Source organism: Phalangium opilio, unplaced genomic scaffold, assembly GCF_054372755.1.
Source record: "Phalangium opilio isolate 3A_F unplaced genomic scaffold, DU_Popi_V2 ptg000089l_1, whole genome shotgun sequence".
Lineage (NCBI taxonomy): Eukaryota > Metazoa > Arthropoda > Arachnida > Opiliones > Phalangiidae > Phalangium > Phalangium opilio.
Window position 1 is genome coordinate 6,536,416 of NW_028324194.1, and position 15,458 is coordinate 6,551,873.

A 15,458-nucleotide genomic window follows, 5' to 3' on the forward strand; every position below is an offset into this window, starting at 1 on the left:
TTTCATCAACTCGTTTCAATTTTATTAAAACGATTGCACAAATTATAGAAAAATTCATTCTATAAGCATCAACGTACAATTTTCAGGCAATTTCTTATAACTATGTTCAATATTAAAAGTGTTAAATATTTATATTTAGCACGATGTATTAGGGACCAGGAATCCATACAGCTAATCTGAATCTTAAAGCATAGCGCGGGTCGCGTGGAACCCCTACAAGTTGACTTTCCTTGCGAACTCCAGTTTTGGCTTGGCGAAGGCAGGAGACATTTGTGGGCGGGATTTATAAGTGCACTTATAAATCCCGCCCACTAAGCAGCCTTTGCCAAGCTAAACCCGGCCGGAGTTCAGGAGGAAAGTCCCCTTGTAGGGGATATACTGGAGCCGCGCTTTTCTTTAATGGCCCATGCTAATTTCTATTTGGACGTCTTTAATATCATATCATTAAAGACCATTCCATTCAATACTTGCAGAGAAACCAACGCACAGGGACCGCCATATAGTGTGTTACCACAAACTTTGTAGTGACGTCACATGCTCTTATCTCTTACCTTATTTTCAGGCGACCATATTGGCAGTCGCGAGACGTCGTCAGCTTGGGCAATACAAATTCGGGACCCAATATTGACGTCACAGTTTCCCCCCCCCCCTAGCTTCGTGGTAGCACACTATAGGCTAGTTCCCTGGTGCCAAGCAAGAGGCAACGCCAGATGGAGCTCACCTTCGCTACACGCGGGAGACTGGTCGACTCGCACTACCCCTTGCGGTGCTTCTTGGCGCGAGGGAACTAGCCTAATATGGCGCGCCCACCCCTATCCTATTTACTTTTCCTATGGCATTACGGGAACGTTCTATTGACATGTAAATTTCAAGATCAGACCCAGACGCGTCCATGTTTCAACGCTCAACGTGAAATTCGTTATGCTTACTTAACTAGCCCCTCAAAATTAGAGTAGACATTAAGAGAAATGCTACAATATTCCAATTAGCTGTATGGATTCCTGTTCAGATCCATTGGAAGTCCATTGGAATAGATAGTTGTTGGTTAATGCAAAGCGTCTGTACAATGGATCCCCCTACAAGTTGACTTTCCTTACGAACTCCCTTACAGTTTTGGCTTGGGCAAAGGCAGGAGACATTTGTGGGCGGGATTTATAAGTGCACTTATAAATCACGCCCACTAGCCTTCGCCAAGCCAAAACTGGAGTACAGGAGGAAAGTCAACTTGTAAGGGATCCATTTTACCCGCGCTTTGCTTTAAGAGATCGCAAAATCGCTTTTAAGACAGATCAGAATTATATCAGTCACTTTCAAAGACATAGAGATACAAGAGTTACAGTTGAAGTGCGGGCCTATGGCAGAATCCCCTTTGTATGTGTGATAGGGTGAGTCGCTTATGGCGCCATCTACAGGCAGCAAGGTAAACTAAAATACTACTAACCCATTGTAATGTTAAGACTCGAAGTTAAAAAGCGTCGAGCGCGGTCGGTACTTCGGACGTTGACAACCCGCTGGGGACATTTTATATATAGTTAATTTTAATTATTTCCAGTATTATTTAATGTAAGGAAAAGTTTTTGTAGGACACCGAAGGGTTTATTAGCCGAGAATTAAAACGTTCGCAAGATGCAATTAACGTTACGGTATTTATTCATTATTCACAGTTTAGTAATTCCTTCGCTCGCCGATAGGGGGCGCCACCTACCATTCACCCTATCACACACGACACGCAAAGTGGAATTGGAAATTTACGTCTCAATAGACCCACCTTAGGTTCTAATGTCTATGGTCACTTCAAATAATTGTTAAGCGATCGACATCTAGCTATGGAGTTTTAAAATTTTTGATTTCTTTGGAAATGTTTGAACTTTGAAGTTTGATCAGTCATGGGAGATTCAGTTCAGTTCAATCTTAAGAAAATAAATCTTGGTCTCTTAAAATGCTTATGTAAAAAAATTTCCAGGACATATTTTGTTCAGTAGACAATTAAGCCCTTCATTACAAAAAAAAAAATACTGTTTTGCTTAAACGTTGATCGTTGATCGTTGATCATTGATTAACTTTTACCTTTAAGTGTTCTTTTGTTAATTTGATCAATAATGAAATATATTGATGATATAATAAGAACTAATAGCTCTTTTACAGGAACGAGCTAGTGTCAAACAATATGCTTAAGCAGTTAGAATTAGAAGCGCCTATTTCTACTAATTACATATTAAGAACTAAGCTTATATTAAAATTATACTATATTAATGTAACTAATTAAACCTTAATTAAAAGAATGGCCTTTTCCTAATTATAAAAGGATTTAAATATTAAAAAGAAATCAATAAATGATCTCTTATTACAATATGATAATTAGCCTTTAATTAGTATTAAAAATAATCAAGGACTACGGCGCCATCTGCCATTGCTTTAGTGGTGTCTGCTTAGAGATGTGAAATTACGGTAATTTTTAAAAATTGTAATTTACCGGGTAAATTACCGAAAAATTACCGATTAAAATTTTGAAATTACAAAAATTACCGTAATTTATGGTATTTTATGTTTTGCCATTGCTTTAGTGGTGTCTGCTTAGAGATGTGAAATTACGTTAATTTTTAAAAATTGTAATTTACCGGGTAAATTACCGAAAAATTACCGATTAAAATTTTGAAATTACAAAAATTACCGTAATTTATGGTATTTTATGTTTTGCCATTGCTTTAGTGGTGTCTGATTAGAGATGTGAAATTACCGTAATTTTTAAAAATTGTAATTTACCGGTAAATTACCATTCTAAAATTACGGTAAGATATAAATCGGTAATTTCCGCGGTATTTGGTAAATTACCATTCTAAAATTACGGTAAGATATAAATCAGTAATTTACGCGGTATTTAGTAAATTACCGGTAATTTACAGACGGTAAATTACCGACTCACATCTCTATGTCTGCTAAATTGAACCACTTAGCCCTAAAAGGGATTGGTTGAATTCTCACAGAGGTAAGGGGTAAGAGGTTCTATTTAGCAGACGCCATGCACTAAACCAATGACAGATGGCGCTGTAGTCCTTGATTATTTTTAAGACTAATTAAATGTACTAATTATCACATTGTAATAAGAGATCATTAAGGTTTCATTTTAGATATTTGATTCCTTTTATATTTAGAATTAGAAAAAGGCCGTTCTTTTAAGGTATGTAACGTTACCGGAATTTTCCTTTAAAAATATCATTTTTCGTAATTAATTATTTCTAATTAATTGTCATACTTATCAGTAATTAATTGTGTTATTAATTATCACAATCCTGTCTGAAGACGCGCGATATTTCCAAATTAATTAATTAATTAATTAACTAAGCTATATAGATTATCGTTATCACATGTCATGACTTTAAAACCGAGCGCTTAAACTATAGTTGGTTCGTTGAAATTGCAAATAAAACTACTACAAGCCACAAATTGCTGATGCAATTGCGAGAAAGTAGGTCTTTTATCGGGAGAATACGACCAACACTTCATCATCGTGGAGTAAACATCCTCGGGACAGTAGTAAGTGTCCCCTTGTTCCCCCACAAAGTCCACGCGATAAGGTTTGGGCAATCTTTGACCGTCTTCAATTAGTTCCATCACTTCTTGACCTGTTAAATCGCCATAAGGTTGACCACCAAAAGTAAACATTTCCCATAAGGTGACGCCGTAACTCCAGACGTCACTGGCGTGAGAGAAAGTACCAAAATTGACCGATTCGGGAGCGTACCTGTTTTTTCAAATTATTTTTGTAAACAGTTAATTACTAGGCTTCCAATTTAAATTTTGGGTTCAAAATACCATTTGACTGGCCATCGTCCACCACTCGTTGCTTTATAATAGTCGCTTCCGGCGCCAATGACCCTTGAGAGACCAAAATCACTGATTTTCACCTAAAATAATGAAACATTATTGCATGGCGACGACATTTTTGGCGGACAATTTTTTTGGCTTAAAGTGTTAGTGACATAATTTTCGCCATCCACAAACTTAATATGCGAAAAAAATGCTTGAAAAATCTAGTTTATTATGATATGTTTACTTTTTTATTTGGTTTCGTAGCAATTTATAAAATTGCAATCAAAATTTTGTGTTTGGAAAAGGCTTAGTTAAAATTTTGTTTCGTTTGATGACGTAGTAAGGAGAAATTTTCTCTCTAGATATCGCTCACGTGACGCCTGTTAGTGTCTCCGCGCCTTGTTAAGCCTATTTTATTCAGATTCGCGGGGCATTAGTAGACTCGGGAGTCTCGGGCGCTCGCGCTTGGCTTTCCCGCGAGATGCCGTGAGTGACGTATCAAGGAGAAAAGCCGCCAAAAATATTCTCCGCAAATTTGCTTTTGCCCCCAAATTTCAAGTTTTCGGAGTGTTTTTTCTGTGTTTTCCCTCATATTTAAATATTAATCAAGCATATTTTTGGAATCAGAAGAGTTTAAACTCTCAAAAAAGTAAGGTTTTCTTTAGATTTGAGATAATTTTTAAATCACGTCGCTATTCCTTTAACTATTTTTTTTAAACTCCCCGTGGTCTAATTAGTCAGGTAAGACCGTTATTTCATGTAAATAGATATAATGCAATTGTACCTAAAGACTTAACAGCTCTGATTTCTTACCTGTTCTTTGGAATACAACAAAATATTCCTGGCGGCTAAATCACGATGCACGAATCTCTTCAATTCAAGGTAAGTCATTCCTCCGGCAATCTGTCCCGCCCAAAGACGGAGATGCGAGTTCCAATCATCCACATCGGCGGGACTGTCTAATTTGGCATCTAAAAGGTAATCCAGTAGACAACCCATGGGTACCAATTCCGTCACCATCATCAAGGGTGGTCCTAAACACACACCCACCAAATGCACGATGTAAGGGTGACGCAAGGCTACCATCACTTCAACTTCGCGGATAAATTCGTCGCGGCTCTTTTGAACACGTTCATTGTGCAACATTTTGATCGCAACGTCAATCTAATGAAACAATTTCACGATAACTAGGTAGATCTCAATAATAATAATAATAATAATAATCTAAGCTTTGTCTACGAAGGGATTCCCACACTAAGCCTGTGGCTTGTTTACAGGTGGGTCCCTTTACAATGCATAGAGGGGTGCAGGGGGCTAGCCCCTATGCCCGACAGCTAACCTACAGCGCCCCCTATACTAACTATTACCGTTAACCTCAGCAAGTTTTGGTGGAAAGGAGAAACCGGGTTAGACCGCGGAGGAAAACTCCTTTTAACAAGTGAGGAGAGAACTTGCAAACTCTACGTAGAAGGATTTGTGCCCAGATTTTCACCCGGTGCCACGGTCCGGGATCCCACCCGGGATCCTCTTGCTGCGAGGCGAAAGCGCTAGCCGCTACGACACCCCACCCAATCTCCAATCTCAGAAGCCTTAGTCTGACGCCACCCATGCTATCTGCCCATACAACCAACCAAAGCGGTACCAAACATGACCGCCCAATGCCAAAATGAGAATATGTCGTTTTACCTAAGAACTGACGTCACAACTGAGATTGCTCTATAGTCATGAAATCATAACCTACAACCATTGGTTAGTTTTTATGTAACCTAACCTTATTAAGCTATAGGACACCTGTGTTCACTCGTTATAAAGCTATGTGACACCTGATCACTGGATATCTAATATTACTATACTCAGTCTTTGTAAGCCTTGGTAAATGTTTCTTTTTTGTTTAACAAAGCACATTTTTTTTTGAACAAATTAATTACTTCAAAAATACTTACTTTAGATTTTCCAGGGCCTAAACAAGTGCCTTTCATAACAGATCCATATTCTCCAACACCAATCGCTTCACCTGATCCAAATAAAGACCGTATTTTAAATTCGGACAATGACAGAGGCTTGGCTTGAAAACCATTTGATTCATTTGTACAATTACAACTAGTTCTGGTCTAAGGCGAGACTGCATGTACAAATGACATGAACAGAGCGGAGCCTCCGGGATGAACTAGGCGCATGCGTGTGGCGAAGCGAGAATATTTTTTTAACTAATTTAGTTCGCCGTGTTTTCCCGTTTGGGGGCGCTGATACGACCGAAAAATAAACAAAGTTCAACCCCGTGACCCTGTCGACTGCTTAAGTATTTGGGCCAAGGTCGCGGATTGTAAGTATACGTTTTTATAACTCTTACTGAATTATTTAAATTGAAATAATTTATTTTGTTGTCATCAATACCATCTAACCGAAAGATTCAGTAAAAAGTGAATAGCCCCAAAAACATTTACGTTAATTTTAGGATGAAACTTTTCTCTATCATAAAAATTTTATGACTGACCCCTAAAATATCAACGATTATTTAAGGAAGACCCCTGTCACAACGGAAAAATAAGCGCCATCTATGGTGAAAATATTTTTCCTAACAAACTGGATATTTCCCCACATAAAATTTGACATGCATGGGCCTAGTTCATCCCGGAGGCTCCGAACAGAGCTACCACTCCCTTAGAATTAGCGTTCTCTATACTTTCTTTGGGAATGTCTCACCCCAGCTCTCTCATCCACAGTATATTAGTCCAATTCTAAAGTAATATATCTTACCCATGACAAGAGATTCTTTAGGAATGAGATTTGGTCCCAAAAATATTTCCAGTTCAGTGTCTCCCAACTCCTCTTTTCGTTTTAACCTTTGAATTGTCTACAGAATCACATTATTTTCAAGAATAAGTCAACTTCCGTCTACCACTTTACATTCATAAAGATTGAAATACGCCAATTGAAAGAAAGAAAGACAGTAACGCTAGATGGCGGTCAAGTACTGTCGATCTTTCTTTGACGTACAGAAGGTTTACTTACCGTCAAGGTAGAATTAATACCTAAGACAACAATAGAAAAAAAATACTATTATTAGACTACGGACAAAAAGATATTCAGGATACCACGAGACCATCGAAACAAGCTAAGAAATTATGCTATTTATACTGTAGGGTGTTTTAGAAGGGTCATATGACCAAGTCACCAAAGTACAGTGGCTTTACTATGGGCGATTTTCACCAGGGACCACCAATGTTCTTATGGTACCCTGAATACATTTCCGTTATGGATTATTGCAGCATTATTGAAACCGGTGAACAGGAATATCCTGTGCTTCGCTATTGCAGCATTACATATGTATTTAGCAGGACTGTGCGGGTCCAGATTTTTGGGTGTCGGGTAAACTTCGGGTAATAGAAACTTTTACCCGCCGCGGGTATCGGGTCCAATTTTCAATTACCCGTAGGGTCTTCGGGTCCTACAAAATCCCCAAAATTAGCTTTCGGGTCTTTGTTTTTCCTTACAGTCCAATTAAAAGCTAGATTTCAAAGCTGAACCATTATCCCCCATAGTGTAATTCATTAAACGATATTAATTAATAACTTGTTACTTATTAAATTATTTAATTATGAAAGGCAGAAGTATTGAAACATGCGCGGTAACGTCATGAACTCCATGCAGTTACTGGGGATTTTGTCAGACCTGGCGGCAAAGGCTTAAAATCGGGTCCTAAAAAATGTGTTTCGGGTATCGGGTACCCGCACACCCCTGGTATTTAGTAATCAGTGTAGTAAAACACAAGGAATCATAGCTTAAGACGCTAAGCCTTAGCTTCAGTTAAAATTCAGCGTCTGTGTTCAAATTGGTAATAAACATGGCTGCCGCAACGAATATTCTGGCCGATATTCTGAAATTTTGTTCTAGAGATGGCGCTGCAAATCGTGCCAAAAATGTTTATTCGTAATGTGACGTATAGAGCTATCTCAGAAGCCTTAGTGTGCTACTTGCATATAGAACCCAAACGGAACCAAACATGGCCGCCCACAGCCAATGGTAAGCCCCGTGACGTTTTACCTAAGACCTCACGTCACAACTGGGATAGCTCTAAGACTATTAGTAATTCAAAACCAAGGCTTAACTAGGGTTTGTATTTTTGAAGGGGAGTTAACGTGACTTTGGTTGGCGACACATTTCAATCCTGGTCACCTGCTGCAAGTAACTGTAAAAAGTCCTTAACCCATACCGAATTGGCTTGGCAAAACTGGTTTGGCTAATCTAGTAGGAAGACCATCAGGAAGACGACTGTAATAGTCAACCATCAACTCCAAAGACCGGAAATACGGGCCATCATCAATGAAATAAAAGTCAGCCTGAAAGATTAGCCGTTAAAGAGTAAGATTTAAGTAATGGTATACGCAATTTAGAGTGACATCGACTAACTTTCTTATGTATCTCAAAATGATATATATGAGCGGAGTGAGCCATGCTAAGGACGTGACTGGACACGTCCCGGCTACTCTTCCTAACTAGAAACAGTCCATCCGTCAAACCATGATGGCGCAACAAAGCCGCTGCAGCCTGTGTTACAAAAATCATTGTACCACGAGTTAGTCCTATGAGTGACGAGTCTAGCAGCAGGGTTGACAAAGCGTGGGCCCAGTGGATCCTCAACAAGGTGACTTTCCTCCTGAACTCAAGTTTTGGCATTTGTGGGCGGACCTACGCCAAGCTAAACCTGGAGTTCAGGAGGAAAGTCGCCTTGCAGGGGATCCACTGACCCGCGCTTTGCTTTAAAGGGCTCCTTCCATCCCCTCTTCATAGCCGATCTTCCTGAACACTTTGCCCCACCGATTTCCGACCCCCCTTGTTAATATCCCCCTTCTTTCACTCCCTCCCTCTGGTTATGTAGGGGGGCTCGGAAATCCGCGGGGCCATGTGTCTAAGGGTCCGAAGGAGCCCTTTAACCATGGGCCTGCTGTGCACCAACGGACCCGCACTTAGCTTTAATAATAAACATTACAATTACCTCTCTGGGCATTGTTTTATGAAGCCAACATGTTTGGTTCATGCGAGGATTTGGTGGTTCAAAGTTCTCTAAAAATATTACATTTATCGTGAGATTACTTAAGGAAATGGTCAGGTAACGTAACATTACAGTTTTCTTCAGTGAAAAAAGTGAATCAGGGTTCATACAACTTTTGGAAAACAAATTTCCCTGAGATTTCCAGGTTCATCCCCATATACTTCCCTGAATTTTCCTGGTTTTTCCCGTATAAAGAGTATCCTATGGAGCAAATGTTAACGAAGGAAGGGGGGGCAAATAGGACTATAACATACTCAAAGGACATCCCTGTATCTCTAGTAGAACCAGAGTTATGAGCCTCCAAAGTATAGTGTAATGGTGTAATGTTAATCCTATGGAGGGTATGTTCACGAACATTTTCCTCAATTACTCGACCCCTGTTTGTCGTAGCCCTACGTTTTTAGTATGGTTGGATGGGGGACAAATTGGACTATAACATACTCAAATGACATCACCGTATCTCTAGTAGAACCAGAGTTATGAGCCTCCAAAGTTTAGTGTAATGTTAATCCTATGGAGGGTATGTTTATGAACATTTTGCTTAATTACTCGGCCCCTGTTTGACGCAAATTTCCCTGATTTCCCTGAATTTTACTAAAAATTCTAAATTTCCCTGAATTTTCCCTGATGTTTTTGTCAACTATTTATTTCCCTGATTTTTCCAGGTTTTCCCGGTTTTCTAGGTTTGTATGAACCCTGTGAATCAGTCCGAAAACACCGCTTACTTACCAATGACATTAACACAGGCTAATTGTCCCTCTTTCGTAGCTAAATCAGCAGGAGTAAAATCTTCGTACGAACGAGGGTGAGATGGCGCTCCGTACTCCAACAAAATCTACAAGGAGTATCTTAGACGCCTTAGAAATTGGACTAAGGCAAGCCACAATATAGTAATTACCTCAACCACTTTGGTGTGTCCTCTCGAGGAAGCTTCGTGTAGAGGGACCCAGCCAGAGTCGGAAGCTCTAATTTGAGGATTGGCCTTTCCATTATGAAGTAGAATATGGCAAGCTTCATACAGTCCCAGGCGAGCGGAGTACTTTAAAACGATGAAATTTTACGTGTTACATTGAAACGCGAGCAACCAAACTTTTTACAAAGTAGCGAGAGTTTAGGTAAGGTTAGGTTAGTTTTAACTTAGTTTTAGTTTAGACCAGGATAGATAGTTTACAGGCGTGGAGGATTCCTACCATTAACACAAGAAGACCAAGCGACTTAGAGTGTAAAATCGTCTGCTATTTTACACTCTAAGTTGCCAGGTCTCCATGTGAAAATGGTATGAATCCTCCACGCCTGTAAACTATGTATATTAGCTTGGGTTTATGTTAGGGTTAGGTTCAATGGGGTTAAAGCAAAGCGCGGGTTACGTAGATCCCCGAGAAGGTGACTTTCCTTACGAACTCCAGTTTTGCCATGGCGATGGCAGGAAGCATTTGTGGGCGGAATATAAATCTCGCCCACTAGCCTTTGCCAACCCAAACCCGGAGTTCAAGAGGAAAGTCAACTTGTAGGGGAACCACGTGACCCGCGCTTTGCTTTAAACGTAGGTTGGGTTTAGGTAGAGTTTGATGGGAGTGATCAGGTTGGCGTTTTCTAGTAATTATAGCCTTATAGTGATCCTTATGATACCAAACACGGATTAACTAACGCTAGTGATTGTTCACTGACCGTGTTTCCCATGTAATACTGTGGCCAACTACATGTTCCGAATTATTCCTTGATTCCCCTCTTCATTCCCCCAAAACCGATGTAGATCTAGCGCCATCTCTAGGCAACATAAATCGATTTTGTGGATTTTAAAGATGGCGATTTTCTAATTTAAGCGGGATTTTAATTTTGACGTCATAGGACACGTGATATTTGGTCCAGTTTTCTTATAACTTCCTGTTAGGGAAATTAGCTGCTGCTGCTAGGGGGCGTTTGGAACATGTATACTTTATCTTTTAGGGGTAGCGAACAATCCCTAGCATTAGTTAATCCATGTACCAAAAAGGATTAATGTAAGAAGAACGTCGGATGTAGCTTTTTCCCTGATATATACTTTGTAGGTTTTGAAGCGAGTGGCTAATAATATCAAGTCGCGCTCGCCATTGTTGATAAAAGGGGGAATGATAGAGGGTAGGGGGTTACGCTCCAACATTTATCTTAGTTTAATCCGTTTTTAAATTATATTTGTTTCAAAACGATTACATACATCATGAACTGAGCAGCGTGAAATAAAATAATGAATAGTTAACATTAGTTATCACATAAATTCATAAGATATGTTCCATACTTCGTAATGCTGAGACTTAATGAGAGCTAGTTCGAGAAGACAAGCGAGAACTGACTATTTAGTCTGTACACTAAGCCTTTGTCAGCAGCGCCTCACCAGGCGTATGTCGCTTTACCTCGAATCTATGACCTCACTCACTTCATGACAAGCTCCAGTTTGTAATCAGTGACAAAATTACGGACAACATATCTTATGAACTTATGGTTATCATGACAGATATAATATGAAGTCAGTGATTTACATGTAGGGGTGTTAGACCAACGGAATCTTTGTTATTTGCGCTTGCTCCTGAATCGAGTAGTAACTTTAGAATTTCAGTGTTGTTGTTGATGACTGCAAGATGGACCGCAGTTTGACCATCTTGGTTTTTGGCGTCTAAACTGTGGTAGCCTGACTTCAGTAACTCTCCAACGACAACCGAATCACCTACAAATCATAATTACAGTTTCGTTTTACTTTTTAAAAATACTGCATATATATGGAGTGTCCTATGGAGCTAATGTTAATATCCTGGTTAATTACTCGGCCTCTGTTTTCAAACTTAATCAAACCCCCTGTTTGACGCAACCCCAAGTGTTCAGTATCGTTGGACTATAACATACTCAAAGGACATCCCCGTATCTCTAGTAGAACCAGAGTTACAGCCTCCAAAGTATAGTGTAATGTTAATCCAATGGAGGGTGTTTATGAATATCTTGCTTAATTACTCGGCCCCTGTTTGACGTAACCCCAAGTTTCATGTATCCTTGGATGGGGGGCAAATGGGACTATAACATACTCTAAGGACATCCCCGTATCTCTGGAAGAACCAGAGTTATGAGCCTCCAAAGTATAGTGTAATGTTAATCCAATGGAGGGAATGTTAATGAACATTTCGCTTAATTACTCGGCACCTGTTTGACGTAACCCTAAGTTTCATGTATCCTTGGATGAAGGGCAAATAGGACTATAAAATACCCAAAGGACATTCCAGTATCTCTAGTAGAACCAGAGTTATGAGCCTCCGAAGTATAGTGTAATGTTAATCCAATGGAGGGTGTTTATGAATATTTTGCTTAATTACTCGGCCCCTGTTTGACGTAACCCCAAGTTTCATGTATCCTTGGATGGGGGGCAAATAGGACTATAACATACTCTAAGGGCATCCCCGTATCTCTAGAAGAACCAGAGTTATGAGCCTCCAAAGTTGGGTGTAATGTTAATCCAATGGAGGGTGTTTATGAATATTTTGCTTAATTACTCGACCCCTGTTTACTCGATCCCCAAGTTTTTAGTATGGTTGGATGGGGGGCAAATAGGACTATAACATACTCTAAGGACATCCCCGTATCTCTAGTAGAACCAGAGTTATGAGCCTCCAAAGTCAACGAACATTTAGCTTAATTATTCGGCCCCTGTTTGCAAACCTCCCTGATTTCCCTGAATTTTTCTAAAAATTCCCTGAGTTTTTTATCAACTATTTATTTCCCTCAGTTTTCCAGGTTTGTATGAACCCTGATTACCTCCGGCTGTCGCTCTATGCAAGAGATTTGACCTTCCGTGGCACCGGATTTCCGGAGCTGGAGGTTGACCAGGACAGAATGGTCCAAGTGTGGACATAAGTCCTCGTTCCCCTTCTTGGTAGTAAGCGATAAGAGATTCGATTCCGTGAATGACTGGACCATCGTCAATACTGAAAAAAGCGTCGTCTCCACGTTGACGAATCTGGTAGTGAATAAATTCACCTTCGTGGTGCACGCTCAAGACATAGTCCCCGGGAGATGTTGTACTCTCGCGAACCAGGAACTGACCTTCATTCTTACCATCTGCAAAACAATTTATGGTTGGAAGATGAAAACCATTAACAAGACATAAAAAACGCTAGGGTTAACTATTCGCGAGTATTAGGCTCGACTATTCGTGGGTATTAGGCTCGACTATTCGCGAGTATTAGGCTCGACTATTCGCGAGCGAGTATTAGGCTCGACTATTCGCGAGCGAGTATTAGGCTCGACTATTCGCGAGTATTAGGCTCGACTATTCGCGAGTATTAGGGTGAATTATTCGCGAATATTAGGGTGAACTATTCGCGAATATTAGGGTGAACTATTCGCGAGTACTAGGTTTAACTTGTCGCGAATAATAGGCCAATTAACTATTCGCGAATAATAGGCCAATTAACTATTCGCGAATAATAGGTCAATTAGCTATTCGCGAATAATAGGCCAATTAACTATTCGCGAATAATAGGCCAATTAACTATTCGCGAATAATAGGCCAATTAAATATTCGCGAATAATAGGCCAATTAACTATTCGCGAATAATAGGCCAATTAACTATTCGCGAATAATAGGCCAATTAACTATTCGCGAATAATAGGCCAATTAACTATTCGCGAATAATAGGCCAATTAGCTATTCGCGAATAATAGGCCAATTAGCTATTCGCGAATAATAGGCCAATTAACTATTCGCGAATAATAGGCCAATTAGCTATTCGCGAATAATAGGCCAATTAGCTATTCGCGAATAATAGGCCAATTAGCTATTCGCGAATAATAGGCCAATTAGCTATTCGCGAATAATAGGCCAATTAAATATTCGCGAATAATATGAAAATTAACTATTCGCGAATAATAGGCCAATTAACTATTCGCGAATAATAGGCCAATTAGCTATTCGCGAATAATAGGCCAATTAGCTATTCGCGAATAATAGGCCAATTAGCTATTCGCGAATAATAGGCCAATTAGCTATTCGCGAATAATAGGCCAATTAAATATTCGCGAATAATATGAAAATTAACTATTCGCGAATAATAGGCCAATTAACTATTCGCGTATAATAGGCTAATAGGAACTTGGCAATTCGGGCTTAACTCCGCCCCCAGCGTCATTATGGTATGTTTTTATAACAGAATGAAAGCTATATAAACCCCTCCTAGTGGTATGTTTTTAAGCACTAGTGGATGGAAGGTAGCCCGACGTTGCATGGCGTAGTACTGTCAAGTCCCTATTAACCATTCTTCATAACATGTATAAAAGTAGGTGAAACTAGGTGGTTTGGATCACCGTCATCCTACTGACTGTATTACTTACTGATGGTAAGAATATTTTCAGCTTCATCTCTGGTAATTTTACCATGATACCAACTGATGGCGTCATCGGGAGATTGTCTGGTGGGTGAGAGGGGTTGTTTCCTTTCCGAAGACATTTTGTCGCTGTTCTTGATCAACTCCAGTTAGTGTAAAGATTATCAGCGGTTTTATACGCATTCTAAAACCTTAAACAAGTAAAAATTCTCTCAGTGAATAACAATAGCGACCTGATTAAAACTGGTTAATAGAAGTAAAGCTTTACAGGTAGGATTGCACTTTACGTGACCCACCCAACTAACAATGGTTTCTAGTTAATTCGACCCTGAGGAGTCCGAAAAAAATAGTTAAAAAATTATTTGGCCGCCGCAAGTTGGTCAAAAAAATTTTTGAAAATTTTAAAATCCACTCACTTACCGCCATTGAAGCCGCTATCCGCTTAACGCATTCTGCACTCAATCTTGCAAAATAAGCCGAGGAGGTCTGTGAAAAATTGCCGGACTCGCGCCGGAGTTTTATAGCTATGGATTTTTTTAAGCTTACGGAAACCGTTCATTTCTGATAAAAGGAGGGAAATATAAATGCGAGAAAAACTGAAATGTTTTGGGAAAATCGCTGAATTTTTTGGGAATTCAATAATTGATAACGGTAAATTTTGAAAAAAGCCGTCAAATTATTCGGGATTTTTTTTAATTCACTCAACATTATTTTTGGGAAAATGTGTCAAATCCTTGGTAAATATGATTTTTTGTAAAAAAAAAAATTGAAATAAAAGGCGTAGAGAAAAGGTGTCAAAATATAGGGAAATTAGCAAATGTCAACGTCAATATTTCAGAAAAGGAATCTAGTTTTTTTGCAACTATATTTTGGGAAAGGTGACAAATTATTGAGAAAGAACCAAATGTCAACATCAATATTTTGGAAAAGGCGTCAATTTATTTCAACAATATTTTGGAAAAGGCGGCAAATTATTGGGCAGTTAGCAAATGTCAACATCCATATATATGAGGGGTAAATTTATTTCAACTTTATTTTGGAAAAGGCGTCAATTTATTTCAACTATATTTTGTAAAAGGCGTCAATTTATTTCAACTATATTTTGGAAAAGGCGTCAATTTATTTCAACTATATTTTGTAAAAGGCGTCAATTTATTTCAACTATATTTTGGAAAAGGCGTCAATTTATTTCAACTATATTTTGGAAAAGGCGTCAATTTATTTCAACTATATTTTGGAAAAGGCGTCAA

At 39.2% G+C, this 15,458-nt stretch overlaps 1 protein-coding gene and 1 long non-coding RNA gene across 2 annotated transcripts in view; one reads left to right on the forward strand and one right to left on the reverse strand.

Annotated features, from left to right (window-relative positions):
- Shark (SH2 ankyrin repeat kinase) overlaps positions 1-15,458 on the reverse strand; it is a 20,226-nt gene continuing 4,768 nt past the window's right edge. The window contains exons 2-15 of the mRNA XM_089850084.1: positions 14,216-14,399; positions 12,641-12,943; positions 11,380-11,564; positions 9,762-9,902; positions 9,593-9,698; positions 8,807-8,874; positions 8,221-8,358; positions 8,024-8,150; positions 6,823-6,842; positions 6,568-6,664; positions 5,754-5,824; positions 4,624-4,974; positions 3,814-3,905; positions 1-3,742 (exon numbers count right to left, since the gene is read on the reverse strand). Of these exons, the coding sequence (XP_089706210.1) occupies positions 3,391-3,742; positions 3,814-3,905; positions 4,624-4,974; positions 5,754-5,824; positions 6,568-6,664; positions 6,823-6,842; positions 8,024-8,150; positions 8,221-8,358; positions 8,807-8,874; positions 9,593-9,698; positions 9,762-9,902; positions 11,380-11,564; positions 12,641-12,943; positions 14,216-14,330 (2,166 nt within the window). The 5' untranslated portion in view covers positions 14,331-14,399 and the 3' untranslated portion in view covers positions 1-3,390. The remainder of the gene's footprint in view (positions 3,743-3,813; positions 3,906-4,623; positions 4,975-5,753; positions 5,825-6,567; positions 6,665-6,822; positions 6,843-8,023; positions 8,151-8,220; positions 8,359-8,806; positions 8,875-9,592; positions 9,699-9,761; positions 9,903-11,379; positions 11,565-12,640; positions 12,944-14,215; positions 14,400-15,458) is intronic.
- LOC149647232 (uncharacterized) overlaps positions 12,436-15,458 on the forward strand; it is a 17,158-nt gene continuing 14,135 nt past the window's right edge. Inside the window, exon 1 of the long non-coding RNA XR_016371899.1 lies at positions 12,436-12,500. This is a non-coding gene — a long non-coding RNA (uncharacterized LOC149647232). The remainder of the gene's footprint in view (positions 12,501-15,458) is intronic.